Source organism: Plutella xylostella, chromosome 5 (assembly GCF_932276165.1).
Source record: "Plutella xylostella chromosome 5, ilPluXylo3.1, whole genome shotgun sequence".
In the NCBI taxonomy this organism is placed as follows: domain Eukaryota; kingdom Metazoa; phylum Arthropoda; class Insecta; order Lepidoptera; family Plutellidae; genus Plutella; species Plutella xylostella.
Genome location: NC_063985.1, coordinates 3,792,331 through 3,814,891, shown reverse-complemented (window position 1 = coordinate 3,814,891; position 22,561 = coordinate 3,792,331). Strand labels below are relative to the sequence as shown.

General features: G+C 38.2%; 1 protein-coding gene and 1 long non-coding RNA gene across 2 annotated transcripts; one reads left to right on the top strand and one right to left on the bottom strand.

Annotated features, from left to right (window-relative positions):
• Positions 1-1,504: 1,504 nt before the first annotated feature.
• LOC105388372 lies at positions 1,505-5,871 on the bottom strand. Its single transcript, XR_007268326.1, has 3 exons — positions 4,967-5,871; positions 4,010-4,153; positions 1,505-1,990 (listed from the first exon to the last, which is right to left on the bottom strand). It is a non-coding gene; the product is annotated as an uncharacterized LOC105388372 (long non-coding RNA).
• Positions 5,872-10,657: 4,786 nt separating this feature from the next.
• LOC119692441 (fork head domain-containing protein FD4-like) lies at positions 10,658-12,397 on the top strand. The gene has a single exon (XM_038113143.2). The coding sequence runs from the start codon at positions 10,803-10,805 to the stop codon at positions 11,526-11,528; it is 726 nt and encodes a 241-aa protein (XP_037969071.1). The 5' UTR covers positions 10,658-10,802; the 3' UTR covers positions 11,529-12,397.
• The last annotated feature ends 10,164 nt before the right edge of the window (positions 12,398-22,561 follow it).

The following is a 22,561-nucleotide window of genomic DNA, read 5'->3' as shown; positions in this document are numbered from 1 at the left end:
TTGACTCTTGATTTAGAACTGAGCAATGAAATACTTACATTACCAGCTGTATCGACCACACGCAGGTATAGACAGCAGCCATAAGCAGTGGAGCTTGAAGCATCAGCAAATCCCACCAGTTGTATGCATGCAGAATTATCCAAGTGAGCGAAGCGGCTGATCACAATAGGCCCCATGATATTTAAACTATTATAAAAGTCATTCCACTCCTTCATTAGGGGGTCACTGAGGGGAGAGTCCCAACCAACATGCTCCTTCCAAACCTTTTGCATAATTGCCTTGCCGCCTACGACGATGGGTCCTGCTAGCCCGACTGGGTCAAAGAATTTACTTATAAAGCTAAGTATTTCACGCTTGGTTGCAGGCACCTTCTTTTCTAGCCTTGGTGCAGAAAGTGTTAGAGAATCAGATTTTATATCATAGTTGATACCTAACGTTTTCAGGCAAACATTATCTTCTTGTAAGTCAACCTTATCAAAGTATTGATTTTGAATTGGGATATCATGCAGTACTTGAGGTGCATTGGAAGACCATTTATGTAGTTGAAAACCCCCAAGTTCTAATAGACTGCAGATCTGTTTTTTGGTTTCGATCAATGAATCCAGAGTATCAGCCGTTGCTAAGATATCATCAACATAAGTTTGATTTTTTAGTACAAAGGCAGCCTTAGGAAATTCATCACCATACCTCTCCGCCAACTCAATGAGGCAACGGGTGGCCAGATAGGATGAGCTCTTCAGCCCATATGTTAAAGTTTTAAGCTGTATACAATCTATGGGCTTGTCTGGAGAATCCCTCCACAGAATGTTTTGTAGTGGACGATGCTCTGGTTTCAGTGATATTGCCCTAAACATATGTTTTATGTCAGAGATTATTATGTACTTTTCTAAACGAAATAGTATCACTATGTCAAATAGGTCCCTTTGTACTACTGGACCATTTAACTGCAAGTCATTGAGAGAGACCTTTTTATTACTTAGCATCCCACCATCAAATACCGTCCTACACTTGGTTGTTCGCTTATCCATGCGGATTACAGGATGAGGCAAAAAGTATGTTGGATCCCTACCGAGATCATAGTCTTCAATGTTAATTACTGAAGCATGATCAAGTAATAATAATAAATAATGTCCTCCTAGCCGAATTTCGACCACGGCGGCCAATCTCAATTGAGATCAGCCATCTACGCAGGAGTAGATTATAGTGCCCAAGTGTGTGCGCAGTACACAGGAGCACTCTCTGTTCCATCACTCTCATAACCCAATGGGACGGATTGACCGACACGACTGGAGAGAGCTAGGCGCAGGACCGACTGCTTTACATGCCCATCCGACAGCATGGATCGTTTCACTGTTTCGGACATCAGGTGATCAGCCTTCTATGTCCTAACCAAACTTGGAACCACAATTTAGAAACACAAATTGATGGTCCCACCCGGGAATCGAACCCGGGACCTCTGGGTCATGAAGCGAAGCTTCTACAACTAGACCACAGAGGCAGCATGATCAAGTGCCAAGTATTCAGCAATGAACTTTTTGTACAGATCGTTTAGTTGACTATCCTTTTGTAACCTTTTTTCTAGGTTATGAAACCTTTTTAAAGCAAAGTGAAGTGAGTCACCCAACGTTTCATTTACAGATTCAAGTGGCAGTTTTAATGGCAAGGCAACTTCAAAGCGGTTATTCTCAAGTTTTACATTCTCCTTGAATATTTGCTCACAAGTGTTGTGTTCAGAAAGCTTTTCAGTGAAGACTTCAGGGACGCTTTCAGCTTGCCAGAAGTTTGAAATAGTTTCAGTGATGTCTGAATCACAGGTTTTACAGAACAGGCAGTGCTTTTCCAAGGGCAGAGAGTATGAATGGTTATATGTGTTGCCAGCTATGATGTGTCCAAATTTGGTGTTAACTATAGTTGGTGCCGGCAGACTCCCATGGTGTGCATTGTGTGGTGAAACTGTAGCGGAGCTCGTGGACTCAAGGGGCAGGAGCACCTGAAAAAATACATCAGCTCCCATGAGTATGTGTATGTCGCTGGGCACACCGAAATCCCTGTCAGCCAGTGTGATATTCGGTGGGAGCACAAGTTTGGACATGTCCACTGGGGCTTGAGGTAACTTCGATGTTATCTTGTCTAAAACATAGCATACTACATTTATGTTAAAGTTGTGTGTCAAAGAATGTAGTTTAATGTCAACACACTCATTCAACTTGCTAGCCGAGTATCCAATACTATTCGGAAACTTAAAATTCGGGATTGTGAATTATTCGGAACTATGAAATTCGAAATTTTAAAAATCGTTATTTTCATATTCGTAAAAAAAGTAATTCGGAATTATGTAGTGTACCCGGGTCCCAGACCTCCTTTGTAACCGCCGAGCTAGTGGAATTGCTAAAAATTCAGCCAAGAAAGGTCAATTCTGGCGTAATAGGTATTGGAAACTCGGCTAGCAAGTTGAATGAGTGTGTTGTCATTAAACAACATTCTTTGACACACAACTTTAACATAAATGTAGTATGCTATGTTTTAGACAAGATAACGGGTACACTACATAATTCCGAATTACTTTTTTACGAATATGAAAATAACGATTTTTAAAATTTCGAATTTCATAGTTCCAAATAATTCACAATCCCGAATTTTAAGTTTCCGAATAACGAAAATCACGAATAGTTTATAAACGAAATTTCAAACAACATATTTATTAAAATGACAAAAGTCAATTTTCCGAATATTATTATTTCGATGTTTCAAAAGTAAAATTTTTTATTATATCGAATTGTTAAAATTACGAATCCCGAAGTTTTAATATTCCGAAAATACAAATTCCCGAATGTTTCTTAGTTAACAAGAAATGGTTATATGAATTATGCAGCATAATGCGTATAAAAACAATATTTTTTAAGCTATATTATGTGAAACGCTCCGCTCCGCTTCGCTGCGCTCCGCTTTGTTTTTCGATATCTATGTGCACCTAACACGCTCCTTCTCGCTTTGCTCGTCGTCGCACCTATCTTTAGGTTTAGGTCCTAAGGTTTTTAAGTTTAAACACCATAAAAATCCTAGCAATTGTTTTGCTCTAAATTTGAAACGCTCCGCTCCGCTTCGCTGCGTTCCGCTTTGTTTTTCGATATCTATGTGCACCTAACACGCTCCTCCTCGCTTTGCTCGTCGTCGCACCTATCTTTAGGTTTAGGTCCTAAGGTTTTTAAGTTTAAACACCATAAAAATCCTAGCAATTGTTTTGCTGTATATTTGAAACGCTCCGCTCCGCTTCGCTGCGCTCCGCTTTGTTTTTCGATATCTATGTGCACCTAACACGCTCCTCCTCGCTTTGCTCGTCGTCGCACCTATCTTTTGGTTTTGGTTCTAAAGTTTTAAAGACGTTTTCGTTTTTTGTCAAAATCACGAATTATCATATTTCCGATCGGGATTTGACTTTTTCGTGATTATAATAAATCGGTATTTTATTTTTCGTATATTAAAGTAATCGTATTTTTTAACATTCGTATATTTAACAATCGTAATAACAATATTCGTGATTATAATATTCGAAATTATAATTTTCGTCATTATTATAATTCGGTATTAAAAAAAATCGGTATTGCAATATTTCGTAAATTACATATTCGGGGTTATCAAATTCGGAAAAAAGTTTTTCGGAATATTTGGGTGTTCCCCTGGGACCCGCTATCCAGCAGGGCCTTTGCATAAACTACTGTGCCATCTGTCCCAACTAGCTTCACTCTGGCTGTAGGAAGCAGTACTTGTGTGCTTGAAGAGTTGGACAGCAGCGTCACTGGTGATGTGGACTTTGGAGACTGTGAATCCTGATGCAAAAGACTGTTATGCCCTTTTTTACAGAAACTACATTTAAAGAAGTATCTGCATTTTTGTGCATGTTTGTTGAGGCATACACTGCATAGTTTGTTCTCTGTAACATGCTTGAGTCGTTCAGAGATAGACATTAACTTGAATTTGCCACAGTTAAATAGTTTGTGTGGTAACTTACATATCTGGCATGCCGCTGGAGACTTGCTGGAAGGCTTGCTGGAATCTGGTGGCTCCTCGCTGGCTGCTACCCCGATGCCACATGTCATCTTTGTCCTCTCTAAATGAGGCTGCTCGGAGTTCTCGAGAGCTGAGGCACGCCTTTCTAAAAACGCAATCAGTTTATCCACAGATGGTTGCAAGTCAAGCGTCAACTGAAACTCCCTATTGCATATAAGATCAAGCTTTCTCAACAGCACACACAAAACCAGTGGATCCCATTCATCTACTTTGCAGTCGAGGTTTTTCAAGGCTGCTAGCTGTTGTTTGACATTCGACACAAATTGTCTTATGTTGCTAGCAGTGGATTTTGATATTGGTTGTAAATCCAATAACATGTTCAAGTGTTCGTTTCTGATTTTGTATTGGTTATCGTACCTAGCATGGATAATTTTGAGTCCCTCATCATAACTCTCGGCTATCATTGGCAGATTTTTAATCAGGTCAAATGGCTCATCACTAACAAATGATCTCAGATAATAAAACTTTTGGATTTTTTCGAGGTTTCTGTTATTGTCAACAAGTGAATTGAACAGTCCTATAAATGTTTTGTAATCGGAGTACTTGCCAGTGAATATAGGCACTGATATTTGTGGCAATGCAGTGGGTGTTGAGGTTACTACAGGCATTTTAGGTTCACTGAGGGCGTTGGCCCTTAACATGGATTTTATCTTAGCCAGAGTCGTCACATATTTATCTTCAAAAGCATCGAAATCTTCTCTGTCGCTTGGATCTAACCCGATAATTTGTAGGTTGTAATTTTCATAGCGGCCAAACAGTTGTTTTAACCGCTCTTCTTTTACAGTCAGGGCGTCCTGCGACAGAGAAGTATCCGGAGACAAGTCAACGAAATAATTGTACAGTTTAGTGATCAAACCCTTGACCTGTCCCCTTTGGTTTATAAGAACAGATAACGTACCTTCGTTGTCCATTATGGTGACGGTGACGCTTAGCTTTGATTTACAATAATGGGGACACAACAGTCACGATGCAGTAATCAGTTATTAGTTACTTGATGTAGACAACACAAAATTGTAATATTATGTAACTGTATAATCAGAAATACACTTTTAAATCAGACCGGCGTTACATACACATCGAAATGAAGCAAAGAAACAGTAATGGCGGCGTTGTTGACTTGTTGAGTTGAAGTTGAAATTACTCGAAAAAAAATACGTCATTCGGCTGCGTCCGGGGTTGCTTCGGCTTCGTTCGGCTCGACCGCGACGTCAGGAAACGGAGTTCTCGCACCGGATTGGCTCGCTGAGTTGACCATAGACTAGTTGCATTTGTTTCTTAATGTTCGATCGTATGTTGAATATCGGAATCTGATTTACGTTGGCGCGCCAGCACAAGAAAAAGGGCGGCAAATTGTAATGTCTCGCTGTGGGTAACCAGAGAAAATGTGGCCACCTATTGTAGACAACGAGAATGTATGGCACTATTGTAGGTGTGGTGTTGCACAGTTTTTATACGTCACGTTGTTTTCTTCCTCCAAGCACTTCCATCGATATATGGATGAATTAACGCCTTAATTAAGCGTAGCTTCAGGTGATGGCGACTGGGGCTGCTGCAACCTTTTCAGTCCTCAACTTTTGTTCGAAGGACCATGGATAAATCGATAAATGTAGACTGACGGCTGGATTTGAGTTAAGGTCCTGATGATAGTTTGTGGTTGTACTTATTTGAAAACACGTATTTTATATAATTAGCACTGTTTATTAATTTCACACACACACGTATAGTTTGTACAATATATCAGAAGAGAGCCAGCAGGAAACGGAAATACATTATTAAGTTTTTAAATCTTAGTGTTGGTGTTGCCAACAATCCCTACCCCTATAAGTCGTAGGATGAGTTGCAATTCGAATTTTCGTTCTTTAAGTAATTGAAGTATTGCAAAAACAAGGATGATGATTATAATAATAATAATGTTGGCTTCGGCCCCATGCACGCCTTCCAAATTTCCGGGACCCCATGGCCCGAGATGGGGTTCCGCTCATCTGGGGAGACCGGGGCTGGTTGACCAATTTTTAGCTTAAATATTTTTATTTTTATTTCTATCTAGTTTATTATTTAAACAACGGGTTCAATTAATAGGTATACTATTAAGCTTTGAAAAAAAGTGGCAAAAAGCGTGTTATTCATTATAATAATGAGTACAGGCCAGTTTTTGTGTGATAGGAAAAACTGGTCAACCTACCCCATTCCTGGGGTAGGTTGACTATTCGTCTGGGGTAAGTTGACCTATGAAGTTGTAAGAGCAAATATCTGCTAGAAAATAGGATAGGAAGACTTAAAAAACCGGTGTAATACAATTTTTATTCATTGAAATCAATGGGCGATGTTAAGCCACTTCAATTAAACACAATGAAAATCAAATAATAATAAACAATCAAATGTTTGAACATAAAGCATTTTTTTACCTAAAAATAAACCAAGCGTACTTTCTTATAAGTATTTAAAACAAAACTAAACGACTTTTTATAAACTTTACTCATTTGGTAACAAATAATGTAATCTAACCATTATAATTATTTTTACTATTTGGTAACAGTCTTAATGTAAGTATTTAAATATTATTATAATTAAATTATATATATTTGTTAATTATAAAATTATTCTTTGGAGATCATACTATGCAATCAGTCTTCTAAATCGGAAGTGCAATTTTTGCACTCATAGAACAATATGTTCCTGCTGTTTACACATTTTGTGTGTGCCCACAACTTGCATCCAGTGCATTGAACCCATTCTTCTCCTAAAATACTAGAACTGTAGGGTTCAGTGCACTCCAAACAAAATGTTTCATCCTCATCCTCACTTTCAGAGTCGTCACTTCTCTCCTTATTCTGAAACAACATTTCCAGAAACAACATTTTTTTTGATTAAATTTCATAAATACCGACTTTCTTTTACATGTAAAACATCTGTTATATTATGGGGCTGGTTGACCAGCTAGTCAACCAGCCCCATTATACATTAGTCAACCAGCCCCGAGGTACCTTATAATTTTTAAGCACGTGTCATAACCTTAAAATTGCGTGAAAATCAAATAGAATAATATATAAAAGAAAGAACATGAATGAAACATTCCTTATAAATACTTTAGCAATCAGTAACCATGAATAAATAGGCATTATTACAATTAACGTGACGACAAAAATTATTACTTACGTGTGTTATTTTTCAATATTACGCTCCTTCTCTCAAACGCTGCGCGTGCGCCACGCCGCACGGCCGGTGACTGTGCGGGGGGAGGTGAGGAACTCTCATGCCTCATTGGTTGGCTCAAGGCTATTGCGTCGAACGAGATTTTGGTAGTTAGTCTACCTACCCCTATAGTCAACCAGCCCCGGTCTCCCTACTTATTTGAAAACACGTATTTTATATTATTAGCACTGTTTATTAATTTCACACACACACGTATAGTTTGTACAATATATCAGAAGAGAGCCAGCAGGAAACGGAAATACATTATTAAGTTTTTAAATCTTAGTGTTGGTGTTGCCAACAATCCCTACCCCTATAAGTCGTAGGATGAGTTGCAATTCGAATTTTCGTTCTTTAAGTAATTGAAGTATTGCAAAAACAAGGATGATGATTATAATAATAATAATGTTGGCTTCGGCCCCATGCACGCCTTCCAAATTTCCGGGACCCCATGGCCCGAGATGGGGTTCCGCTCATCTGGCATAATCTTTATTGACCAAAACTCATTTCGCATAACTCGTATGGTCTAAACTTTTTTGGCTGAACCATCACTTTGCCAAGACTTATGTGGCATAAGGCTCGTTTCGTCTAAAACTCTTTAGGCACAATCTTTAAACACCTAAGTTTCGTTTGCTCAAATTTATGTTCGTCTATACCTATGTATAATCTTGTTTCTCCTAATGTTATCTTAATAAATAATATATTAAGTATGTAGTAAATGTACAAATTGTGGTATTTTTCTCCTACATCCCGAAAATCACGATATTGTATGATCAAAAAATCGAAAGTTAACGACCAATATAATTATTACAAACCCCATGAGATCGAAACCTAAAAATAGGTGCGACGACGAGCAAAGCGAGGAGGAGCGTGTTAGGTGCACATGTTCATCAAAACCAAAGCGGAGCGCAGCGAAGCGGAGCGGAGCGTTTTCCAAACAGCGGAAACAATACAAGGCACCAGTTTGCGCTATGTAGGGAGACGCTCCGTCAAAGTTAAAGCCAAACGAATATTATTACTTTGTATAAACCTATGTCATAGCATTATTAGGCTATTCAAGATTTGGCCATACCATTATTAGGCTAAACAATGTTATGCGGAATAACTTTTTACTAAACGAGATTTATGCCGTACGATTTTCGGCGTAACGAGACTTTGACCAAACGTTACTATGCAATACGAGATTAGGCAAAAAAATCTTATGCCAAAAAAGGTAGAACCCCCGAGATGAGATGGAAAAACAACAACATAATAATAATAATAATAATAATATGTGGGGACATCTCACACACGGCCATCCGACCCCAAGCTAGGCAGAGCCTGTGTTATGGGTATTGGACAGCTGATATATCTACACAAATACATAGATAGATACATATTAAATATATAAATATCAACACCCAAGACCCGAGTACAAATATCTGTTTTTAAACGAATATCTGCTCCAGCCGGGAATCGAACCCGGGACCTTCGGCATAGCAATCAGGGCCACTAACCACTACGCCATTCGACCGTCTTATTGATTATTCGTCTTATTATTGCCGTGATTATTGATGTTCAACCTAAATCGAGGAGGATCATGTTAGATGCAAATGTTTGTCAATAGCAAAGCCTCCCTAAACTTGAACTGGTGCCTAGATCAAATTAAGAATTAATCACCATTGTCTACTAATTATCCATGTTTACGAAATATCCCTAGTATTTTCGAAAAAAATATGTTTATACTACGGCATATAGGTGATTAGGTACAAAGAATCCAGTCGTCTGAGCCACGTTTCATATAGGTAACGGTTATCCTTAGGTTAGGTTCGGTTAGGTTGTTTGATGTCGGCATTTTGTGAGTGGAACCTTTTCATTGCCCGTGAGTGTATTTATTAGACCATAAATGACGTGACAGTATTTAGTTCACACGATTTTCTATGTAACTCCAATTACCAAACGAAATGTTAATTAACTTGCGTTGGTTTTTGTCTTCAAGATCATTAGGAAATTTATACTAAGAAATGAATAATATTTGGTGATCCTTTGTAATTGCATTGCAATTTTAAGTAAGTAAAGTGATATTGATGTGTACTTAGATAAGATAGATAGATAAAGTTATTTATTTACTTAACACAACACATACATAGAGGTTACACAGCAAGATTTTTAACATTAAGTTTAAGATTACATAAACACAAAACATTATTATAAGACATGCAGATAGAAAAGCAACATGTGTATTTATCATGTTATGATGCTAGCAATTAATTTGATAGCATAATTTTATTTTTATTTTATTTTATTTATTTACTTTGGAGTACCAACAACATGCACATAAAATCATCTTATTAACATTTACAAATATACTTAAGTCTATACATGCATATCAATTATAGGTACCCTCATCATTCATTAAATTACATTTTAAATCTTAATTAACATCTACAATTACGGTACTTAATTCCAAATACAATATAAATATATTATAATATAATTAATAATAATATAAACAAAAATATTATATTGGGAAATGATTAATGTAATTAATCTAAGAACCTATTTGTAAACACTGAAAATTTACTGAATAAGTTTCAAAAGAACTGATATTAGGTGCTGACTGCTCTATCTAGGTTGCTTTTGATACACGGGAAACCATTGAAGTAGGTACCAAGTATATCCTAAAATAAAATAAGACTGCTATTTAGCTGCAGAAAATGCTCTATCTAGCTCCATTAGTACCTACCTCTATGTGAAATACAATCATAGGTTTAAAATCTTTAATATGAATGTAGGTACTTATGTTTATAGGAAAATACGTTTTCTAGTTTTTTATACTGTATATACTTATCATTTGTTAAAATACTTCTTATTTAAGCAAAAACAATAGTTTGTAGCTGTTTCGCTGTTTCTAATACATAATAGTAGGAATCTACTTAAGTTTAAGTAATTTATTCCGTGTGAGCTGTGCTCGTGTTTATAGATGTTATGGGAGGCGTTTCGCAATGCTATCTACAATAGATCTGTTGCCCAACTATTAACAATTCAAAGTTCAGTGACGGCGCGATGTATCATATCATATCTCTTGACTGTTTCATCTCGCCGCCCCCGAGCCGACGCACCAATGCATTCAATTTTAAATGCTGAGAATTTTTAATGCGCTCATTCATCGTTAAATTGGTGTATAATTCAAATCTCTTTTTCTGTATCACCGTAATTTACATACGCTAAATAAAAAGCGGTGTCATCACAAAAGATATTTGGAGGCAATATAAACATAATATCAATTTAAATTCCTTGTTAGTGGAGCGAAAGCCGACACCATACCTGAAAGCGACGGGGTCTGATTGGCCGACTCGAGGACCAATGGGCGGCGAGCGCGCGGCGGGCGGGGCGGCGGGCTGCCGCGCCGGCCGCGTCTCTCCTCGCCTCAGTTCCTCTGTAATACTTGACTCGAGGTGACGTGCCCACACGCCTCCATTGCTGATTCATGTTATTGACTTTTTTGAATTAAAATAAACTTTCATACTGTTAAAGTTCAAAGTGATAGGTATTCAGTGACGATGCCGCGTCCGTCGCGTGAGTCTTACGGTGATCAGAAGCCGCCGTATTCCTACATCTCCCTGACGGCCATGGCCATCTGGAGCTCGCCGGAGCGCATGCTGCCGCTGTCGGAGATCTACCGGTTCATCACGGACCGGTTCCCGTACTACCGGCGCAACACGCAGCGCTGGCAGAACTCGCTGCGCCACAACCTGTCGTTCAACGACTGCTTCGTGAAGGTGCCGCGCCGCCCCGACCGGCCCGGCAAGGGCGCATACTGGACGCTGCACCCGCAGGCCTTCGACATGTTCGAGAACGGCTCGCTGCTGCGCCGCAGGAAGAGGTTCAAGCTGCAGAAGGGGGAGAAGGATAACTTGAACGCGGAGTTGGCGGCGCTGGCGAATTTCAACCGCGCGTTCCTGGCTCGGCAGGCGGGCGCGCCGCCGCCGCCGCCGGCACTGCCCACCGCGGCCATGTACACGCCGGTGTGCCCGCAGCGCAGCCCCGAGCCGGCCGAGCTGGCGGAGAGCACGCTGCTGGCGCCGCGCCCGCGCCGCGCCTTCACCATCGAGGCGCTGCTGCAGCCCGAGCCGCCGCGCCGCTCGCCGTCGCCGCCGCGGCTGGAGCTGCCGCTGGCGCTGCCGCCCTACCTGCTGGCGGCGCGGCGCTACCACGCCGAGCTGCTGGCGGCCGCGGCGCTGCGGCCCGCCTACCTGCCGCCGCCGCACCCGCTCTCCGTCGCGTGACCCCACGCCGCCTACACTTGCTCAGATATCTCGTGCAATGCTAGATTGTAAGTACAGACTGTTTACCTACGTGGATAGTGTATATTGATATTTATAAATTTAGTCTAGGAATTTTGATGATGGTCTTCGATGATGAAGTGATAACAGTGAATCGAGTTAGTATTATTTTTCATCAAATTAAATTATTTAAAATAAAATAATGCTAATTACTGTCTTCTTACTTGACTAGTGCAGTTAAGCGCGGGTTACAGCGCAGAAAGTAGAAGTGCGGCGCGCGAGGCCTAAATGCCCCTGCGGTCGCGCCCGCTCTCACACGTATGGTTAAACGTAAATACTGCATTTATCACATTTTGACGTATAGAATATCATAGTTTGAATTGTAAAGTATTTAAAAGTGATCTCACTTATGAATAAATTAGTAATGTAATCGTTAAACCTGATACAGTCTTATATAAAAGCTATTTGGATTTCTAGCCTGATTCCGTCGGGTGTGAATGTTCTGGTTTCAAATTATATCCTCATTTCTCAATGCATAGTTAAATATTTCTTTATACTTGGAGGGAAATCATGACGGAAACACTTTACCGTAAATATTTAATGAAGGTTTCTGTAACTATTTACTACGAATAGATTGTGATTTGTATTTATAATTGTAGTTTCAAGTAATGTTAACGACTTCAACATAATAAACTAATCAATACTTAAGTAAACTTTGTGACTGACTGAGTCACGGCAATTGTTATTTATTCCGATGTAATTAATCAATGTTATTGTTTATAGAACTATACTTAGATAGATACCTCATTGTAAATAGCGTTGTAAATTGTTATTTTTATTTACTTGGTAGAATAAAATACAAATTAATTTAATTTGCTGTCTTGTCATTTCAATCTTACTCTAAAAGGAACACCCACGAATAATTCTAACTCTATTATGGTTGAATAACGTTTACATTTAATCGCGTAACTATATCGGTCATGGCGGATCGCGTCCGATTATCCCGTGATAGCATCTTGGAGGGCGATTACGTAAAAAGTGTGTGTTGAAAAAGGTGTCTATTCCGGTGGGCAGTTTCACGGCGGTGATGCGGCCCTTTCGCGTTAATAAGTCGTGCTGCAGCCTTCTGCTGTGTCATCGACCACCTCGTTACAATTTTTGAAATATCCTGCCCTAAACAACTCAAGGAATGCCCGATGCTTGGTTAAGCCTTTTTCTGTTATAAAAATTGGAAGTTAGCATACAAAGACAATTATTTTAAATTTTACAGACATAAACCCAATTATCAAAATAACTTCGAGATAAAAAATATGATTTTGTTTTTATTGCCATACCTAGATCATGGTAGTATAGTAAAATATTTCATTTCATTCTTAAATTGTATCGAATATTTACCATCCTTTGTATAGGTTACATAATTATTTCAGAGTCAAAGTATTTTTATAATCTGTTGGATGGTAACCTAAAATACCGCAAAAATTATTAAACTTATGATGTTTTTTTTAAACTACTGGGGCATTTCAAGGTAGAAACATAACAATAAATCTTCATTAGGCCAAATAAATCTGAAAGATATAACGTCCTCCTATATATCTGACAGAATATGTAATGATATCAACACAGGCACGGTAACCGCTCTTAACATTTTTGTCATAAAAATAGTAGACTTCTGATAAAAATATATAAAAATATCTGAGTCCATGTGTGACATGCAGGATTTTGCAGTTGGTACTAACACATACACATTAGTAAATAATAATAGAATGTCATTGTAAGATGCCTACGCGGTTCGTAGCGCTACGGCGTAGCGGAGCTGCGTTGAACTCTTTTGTATCAAATTACTTATTTTAACCCGTAGTAATCCAAAATTAGTTTAAGTTGTTATAAAATAACTTGTATTTATGAAAATTGATTTATTTTACCCGTTACATAAATTATTTAGTAGGAGAATCGAGAAGCAATTAACAAAAATATAAACTTACTATATTAGTATTAAAATCCGTTTTACAAAAAAACATGACATTTGCTTCTTTTAACCGACTATTATCAAAATGTTTTTATGTAAATGTCTGGTTTGAGTTTACAAAGTGCACTACACTTCTGAAAAAAATGGTACTGAATTTATTCTTGTACCAGGAATTGTAAACGGATTGATTTATTTCAAATCTATAATTGCAGCTTTTTTATAAAGCTTCCTATCCTACGAGCCTACGGTTGTAGTAATGTTAGATGTCTCTACTCTAGTGTGAGTAAATCATTGGTAAAGGCTATGGTAATACTTAGCAAGGTAAAACCGGAAAAAATGTTGTAGCAATGCAACACTGTGTTAGAGGTGAACATTCTAGACTACATTATAAATTCTAGAGTTTATTTATTTATAAAATCAGCATGCATAAAATACAAATTAATGAATAAATAATAGATAGAATATTGCATCCATGATACCAACGTACTGATTAATTTCGAAATTGATTTATGTATTGAGATATTAATATATTCTGAGATATTAGTTACGTGCTGGTATTAAATTTTATTGGTGCAAATACTAAGTGTAAATATTATTACAAACTAAACAGGGGTTTTCCAGTTTGTTGATGAGTACATATGTATATGCATATATTTGTAATAGCACCTATAGGTACAGGTGGTTGAAAAAGTGCTAAATGGTCACATAAGTCATTGTTTCCACCTTTTTTACCCATACTAAAAAGTCTTGACTTGCGAGTTCCGTACGAAGAAGTAGGTTTGCGGGAGCCATACTTACATCTCAAACATAAAAATTAGCTTGCTGGATAAAACAGAATTAGAATATAATATAATACTCTTTATCATACACCATGAAAGTATTTTTTCAAAATAACAAAGGCGGCCTTTTGCTTAAAGCAGTCTCTACCTTTGGATGGAAGACACAATTTTAACATAATTAAGATCGATATGATGTCTATCAAGTAATAAAATAATGACGCCCAGTAAACGCTGCATAGAACGAAACTGTGTTCACTCCTCTATGCCAAAAGCTTTGTTTTAGCTGAGTGAATACAAATGAGTTGTAAAACTGTTAGCACAACTGCGCTGTGTATAAACGAGTAAACTTGCGTCATTGCACGTCCATAATTGTGGCAGCTGCGTTGAGACATTGGAACAGTGGATCGGGAAGAAGCGGTATTCAGTATTCACTACATTAAGGTGTAAACCACCCACCAGAACGCTGTCGACAAGCGTATGCATACTATAGAAGGTGTTGTAAAAGTGGTATAGTAATTTGAAAGAGGGTGACTCAGGGCGTCATCTTGAACATCTTTTCAATTGCTTAGAATTACTCTTTGAGTGACACACATTTTGCAACACCTTGTATAGCTAAAAATATTTATTGTTAAGCTTAAGGTTGAGTACAGAATAGTATAGAAGACTTTAATAAAACACAAATAACAATTTTATACAGTGGATATTACTCAATAGGCAGCCTTATCACTAAAAGCGATCTCTTCCAGGCAACCTTCAGGAGGAAGAATGACATAAATTTCTTAATTTCTGACTTTTTAAGTAGTTAAACCTCTGTGTCTCTTTTGGTCACCGACATACTAAAGATAAAGAGTATTAAATTACCGAGATCCACTTCCTCTGTATTATTGTCTAGGTTGGTAAACTGTTCGTAGGTGGCACCGCCTGCGTATTTGCACAGGACACTGGCGACAGGTTTCGTTGCCTTCTGGTAATTTTGCCCTTTATGACACATTCAGACCTGATATTTAACCAATATTGGGTTAGCAATCACCCTACTTTTCATAAAGAAGCAGATATCATTTTATAGCTTACTGCTAATCGAAAGTTACTGCCAGGTATCGTTAAACCTAAATGTGTTTAGGTTGTGTAATTACAAACCTAGTCATCATAATTAAAACACCCAATAGAGATGATTTTTTCTAGACATGAATCTATGTGTGTATTGTATAATGCGTGTTCGATGGCACACATTAATTCAGTATAACTAACATGATTGTGATATAATTGCATCAAACAGCGAATGGACTCGACTTTTTATTAACAATAAATATTTGTAAAGGCAGCTGTTGTTATAAAATATTATTATACGACCCTAAAATTATAATCGGCGTCTCTTAGCACTTCTGCCAAAGTTTTTTCCATTGAACACCTTTGGAACAAGCCCGCTGGCCTATAATTTGGGAATTAATATCTAACACATTGTACCTATCCGTTCGTCCCTCGATTCGCCGTTTTTATAGCTTTTCCAACACCGTGAGTGGTAATTATTTCTGCCATGATATCGCTTCGGGCATTCCTAAATTATACCGCTACATCAAAAAGTGAGCCTTCTTCCTTTTGTGATAGAGGATTTTATGGGTCAGATTTGATTGGAGGTAATTTAATAAAGTATGTCATTTATAGAAATGTTCTGTCGGCTTGTCGTTTCTAGTCAGAGGGGACTTGTCGGGCTTTTTTTTCTTAATATAGATGGTTGATACTTTTATACCTTTTGATTCTTTCAATCTTACTTCCGATACAAACAATCCATTATGAACATGAATTATACAAATTTAATATCCCCATTAACTGAATCTCCCCCTCGCGGAGGCAAGTGACCGCATCATGAGAGCCGAACAATGTCTTTAAGCCGATCAAGGCGACAATCCACCGTCTAATTTCCCCTAGTCCGCTCCGGGCCTTAAAATAATCCTTACTGCTAGTTTATAAGGGCTATAGTGAAGTTATAAATGCATTGGTTAGCATATTGTCGGTAAATCGACAAAGCTATGACACCTCCGATGCCCGCTGCGTGGTTCCGGCTATTGTGCCGCCGCCCACCTCACGCGCCGCGGGCCGATACCAACTTCAAAATATACTTTAACAGCTTGTTATTTTATTTAATGCTTGATTAATATCGTCATTGTGTGGGTCTGTGGGACGGCTCGATTTAGTTTTAATGCAACAAGACTAATGGGAGTGGCATAGGTTGTTGTTCATTTGTACCCCTAAGTAGGTATGGGTATTTACGGAGTCATTGTATGCGATAGCTTTGATCATCTTTATCCGATAATCAAATTTCAATATCTGTGTATCTGATCATATTTTAATTCATATGTTTTGTGTTATTATGTAAAATAAAGTAGGAGAGTTAAGGTAAGTTCAGATGGCGGTGGTTTTCCCAAGATATCCTACAAACTATAAAGAAAATAAAATTATATTATTACAATGTATTTAGGTATGTCCATTTATGTGCAGTGTAACGATAATTACTTTTTAAAACTTTTAATTAACGTTCATACTGCTTCCGTTTATAGAAATTAGGAAAAAAATGACAATGCCTCATCGACATTCCACTGTTTGACTATGCTTCAGTAGTTCTTAAGTATACCTACTATTTTTTTCTGCAGTCCTTTAAGTACACTAGCGGGCAATGAAAAAGTTCCAGTGACATAGCTCCAAATTACTCCAAAACTCTGCAATATTGAATTACATTTAACAGCACATCAGAATATTACCAACTAAAAATTAAAATATTATATTCTAATTTTATATTATTTGTTTAAAAAAATTGGGCTATTTCGGGGGTCAGTATTTTAAAAGTGGAATTTTTTCATCGCTCGTGAGTTCACTTAATCTGTTTACAGTATTACTTCCAGAACAAATGTTATAAATAAATTTTATGTATTACATATATTATTGCATGCTGATATTTGAACTTATAGTTTTTTGGCGATATTCTTGGAATAATACTGAAATCAAATACAGTGAAATACATCTTTCGAAACACATAATTTCTTATATAAAAATACTACTAATATGACAGTCTAGTCCAAATAGGCCTGATACTAGGTCACGTGGGGCCGAGCGGTTGGTGTGAAATGACGCTAGCTCTCTTTTGATCTTGCCGACAACCTGAGATACCGTTTTCTTCAAGAGAGTTTTTGTACCATACGTTTAGGATGAACTTTTTTTGTTTCCATTATGTTTGTAATACCCCGCGTGTGGGACCTGACACGTAACCATTGTTGATTCGGACCTGTTTGTTATTATACTCGTATCTACCAACAAAAAATAAGCAGCGATTCTGATTTGTTTGTTCATACAGTCTTTGTGGCGGTTGTTGGCCGATTTAAAGTCAACATAAGTTTTTGTTGTTATTTAAGGATAAGTATACAATACATTTGTAATTTGGAACGGATATTCTGCAAACAGTGTTTGACTAAGTTTGTGTAAACACAACGGTCAATATTAAACTTGTGCTATTTGATCAGGACATTAGAATAATAGTGCTATTAACACTTCGACTGCAGATGCTTGTAGTCAATAATGGCCCACTGTACCTTTCTAAATACGCAAAAAACCACAGCTTTCCTGTGACGTATACTTAATACCGCATTAAGGGAGTAGGATCGCCTCTAATTGGTTTGTAATTGCTCGCTGTGACAGAAGGGTTGACACTTATATGAAACTTAGGCCTGGGTCTCCTATTTACGCCAAGGGGCGCGTCCAGCGTCACGCCGTAGGCTGCGTCACAATGCTCACTATAGAAATGTACTGATGCGGTCTCCCTCACACGCCGACGTTGGCGCGTAGATGTAGTGAGCATCATGACGCGGCCTACGGCGTGACTTTGGACGCGACCTACGGCGCGTAATAGGAGACCCAGGCCTTACAAGACAGAGTAGGCGTGAACTGAAGACACCGTTATTATAGAGGTAATGTTCTGCTTATTGCTTACAGCTCACATGTCATCTGTTATTTGAAATTAGGGTTGAATTCAAATTTACTGTTGTATTATTTTTGCCTGTCTATACCTCTATTTTAGGGTTAAGTTGTAGATTGAAGGCATTGGAAATCTAAATAGTCGAATATTAGAGATGCATGTATAGTCATGGTTTTTCATTTACAAGTAAAATACTTAATTGTTTTTTTTTTTCAACATATTTCAACGAAATCTTCACAATGCTAACGCTATAGTACACAATAGACATATATATTATTATTCGAATTGCAGTATCTTCTTATTGCTAACATTATAAAACGACTTGGCATTATATTTCTAGAGTTAGGTAGTCTAAATTGAAATAAATTCATGCAGCCATTACACGCTAAGTAGTATAATAGATTAACCGTGTACCTATTATAATTCTCATAAAAGTACATGCAATAACATCTTCAATACAATATTCGCAACCACATCAAGCACACGGAATTGTAAAGAAAGAATAAAATGATAACATTAGCGAGTTTAAAAATAAAATCTCTATGGCTCGACATTTCTATTGTGTTATCAAATCCTAAAGGAAAATAATAAAAAGCGACATTAAGAGCGGAACAAATTGTGCGTCATTATTTATTATGTACTGCAAGATATTTAAAGTTACAATGCGAATGTCAAACGTTGAGTCGGAGGCAGCTCGCTCCTTCATTGTTGTTAAAGCAAAATGAAGTTATAATGAGTCTTCGAGTGTAGCTGCTGCGACCACAGGCCGATGTAGAGAAGCTGCCAGTAACAAGAGTTCCGACACAGAATTAGATACTGACCTATAGAGCAGGGGTCGGCAAGTAGTTTTAGGTAGAGTCCGGATATTGGTCGAAATTTTTTTAAAGGTCCAGAAAAAAAAACAACTGATATAATAAGTAAGTCCAGCTATTTATTACTAAAATTAGTGAGAAAAATTGTATGGGCGGTCTTAAGCCAGGTTTTTATAGTTTGGTTCCCGTGAAGAACAGCTAATTCGAAGTGTGTCTTCTAAGTGAGCGTCTGTTAATCTCGAACGATATTTGTTTTTCAAATAATTCTGAAATTTTTAAAAAGGTGATTCGCATATATGTATGTCGAACCAAAAATAGTCAATTTTGATATTCTTATGGGACATGTTTGACCCAAAATCCTTCAGTTGACACCTTTTTATATATTTGCAAAGACACATCTTCTTGCAGATCGATTATTTCCATTTGAAGTGACGCCTTTGGTAGATTAAATAACTTGGCAGCAAGGACTTTTGCTTGGCAGCCACATCTGTCCATTCGACGGCTGCATCAACTTAAAAGGGTGACTTAAGAATCAGAGATAGCTTGCCCATCTCTGCAAAGTCTCGGAACCTTGTGGCGAATTCATTGCTAAGATCGGCCAAAAATACATAGGTAGATATACATACACATGCACTCACGACTGTAATCCCCGAAGGGGTAGTCAGAGGTGGCTCACAAGCGAGCCACCCACTTTTCGCAGAACATTTGTACTCACGTGATAGGTTGCGAACCATATCGCCGTTTTGGGATAAGTACAATGCACTTAGGATACACATCTAGAATCTAGATGTGCAGGTTTCCTCACGATGTTTTCTATCACCGTAAAAGCATGTGGTATTATTGTACTTAAACTCCTTAATTGAAAACACAATTGAAAGAATTCATTGGTACAGGCCAGGATTTGAACCCATGGCCTCTCGTTTGAGAGGACGAGGCCTTATCCACTACGCCACCACTGCTCGATATTCAAATATGCCAAAAATGTTGTCCATGTTATAATTATTATGGTCGTCGGAGAAGCTATAAGTTCCTACCTATGAACCAGAGCGCGCGCGGCGGCGGCGCGATGTTTTTGATCGATATAGATGTTGTAAAACAGATTTATTAGATTCGGTAGGTACTAAGTTAGATTGTTTCAAAATATTACAATAATATTCAAAGTATTTATTTATACTTGACATGCCTACATTACAATATTTGGCGGTCCGAGGTTCAACCTTTCGCGGTCCGCAAACGGACCGCGGTCCGCCTGTTGCTGACCGATGCTATAGAGCTTCAGTTAGCATAATATACAACTTGTGCCTAATGGTTTGAATCTCTACACCGAAAATTACATTAAATTTATGTTTTGTTCTCTGGTCTTGAATATTAAAATGTATGTGTTGTGTGTTGTTTCCCAAAGGTCTTGGAAATTCTGGCAACAACAGTTTAGTTTTGAAGGAGGCCCATATCTCGTATAAGATTATTATGGGTTGTGTACCTATTTGTGCCTGAGAATCTATGGATACTTCTAAATTTTCCCTGAAATTAAACCAAGTTTCTGAAATGACATCTTTTTGTTGTATTATATTATATAAAGGATCAATATTTGACTTAACTTACAGTAATAATTTCAAAGAAAACTAAACACGGAATACTGCAACTGTACCTCCACTGCAGTTTACCATAATGCGGCCCCGATTGTGAATGTTGCCTCGATTGAATTAAAATTACCTCAATAATGCGGCTTTAAAATGTTGACATTTGACAAGCGTCGCGGACGCCTGTCAGCGCTGATGGCTTCACAGCGGCTGACACGACGACGCCGGTACTTGCTGACTTACTGCATACATAAATAGAGTACAGAACATTAGGTATATATGTACAATAGCTTGTAAATATACTCACGGCAATGAAAAAGTTCCAGTAACAATAGCACCAAATTACGCTTAAACAGAAAAAAATGTCTTAATCATGCCGTCTGCTATATTCAAGTACATTTAATAAAGTATCAGATCCATTTTATAAAAAATATTAATAAAATTCAAAAAATTTGAGCTTTTGTGTGGACATTTTGTAAGCGGAACTTTTTTATTGCCTATTAGTGTAATTCTACACAGAGAGAGAGACACTCGAGCTTATGAGGCAGAGACGCGAATTTCCGTCGGCAGGTGACACTTCGTCAGAACTACGGGTACTCAACAAGCGTATAAAGAAGCTGATACGAAGAGATCTCCGTCGCTCCAACACACGCGCCATAGAAGCAGCAATTGAGCAAAATCGGGGGTCAAAAGTCTTCGTTCAGCAACTTGGGAGAAGCCACTTGACGAAGTTGAAGTCTGCAGATGGTAATATCATTGCCTCTAAGCCGGAGGTTCTTGCCGAAATCGAAGGTTTTTACGGACAAATTTATGCTTCACACGCGCAGAAGTCTGTGGCTCAGCTCACCGATTCCAGAGCGCCACTAATACGCCACTACACTGACGACATCCCTGACGTCGACATAGGCGAGATTAGGATAGCCCTTGCAGCTTAAAAACAACAAGGCTCCGGGTGAAGACGGAATTACTACAGAGCTTCTGAAAGCTGGAGGTATTGCAATCCTCGAACAGCTCCAGAGGCTCTTCAATTCGGTTCTTCACAATGGCATTACACCGGAGGCATGGTCTGAGAGCGTCGTGGTATTGTTCTTTAAGAAGGGTGACAAAACCCTTCTGAAGAACTATAGACCGATCTCGCTTTTAAGCCATGTATACAAGCTGTTCTCAAGGGTTATCACGAACCGTCTTGCCCAAAAGTTAGACGAGTTCCAGCCCCCAGAGCAGGCTGGGTTTCGAAAAGGCTTTAGTACAATAGACCACATCCACACAGTAAGGCAGATTATACAGAAGACCGAAGAGTATAATCAGCCTCTGTGTCTAGGCTTTGTTGACTATGAAAAAGCCTTCGACTCCATCGAGACCTGGGCAGTTTTGGAATCCTTGCAGAGATGCCAAATCGATTGGCGCTATATCGAGGTGTTGAGATGTCTGTACAATGCCGCTACTATGACTGTCCAAGTACAGGACCACAAGACAAGACCTATCCAACTGCAACGTGGAGTGAGACAGGGGGATGTGATATCTCCGAAACTGTTCACCAATGCATTGGAAGATGTCTTTAACCTCCTGACGCCCAGCCGTTATTTTATTTTTTAGGACTATCTGCCCACGGTCCTCACACAAGGACTATTGCGTTTACCTAGCTTACTGCCCAGAAACTTAAACTTGAATAAATGTCGCAAAAATTATTATATACTGTTCCTAGTAGTATGTACGGGTAATGCATTAAAAAAGGAACGAGTTTCAATTGGTTTAAATTCGAAAATCATTAGTCCTCATGTGAGGACCGCGGGCAGTTAAAAAAAGTTTAATTTATTGGTAGAAAATATATTTATAAGGTAATTTGTTAGAAATAACAAAACTTATGAAATAAGAACCACTTAGGAACACATATTTAACACTTTGAATCAGTCTCACATAAGTTTAAAACTTATA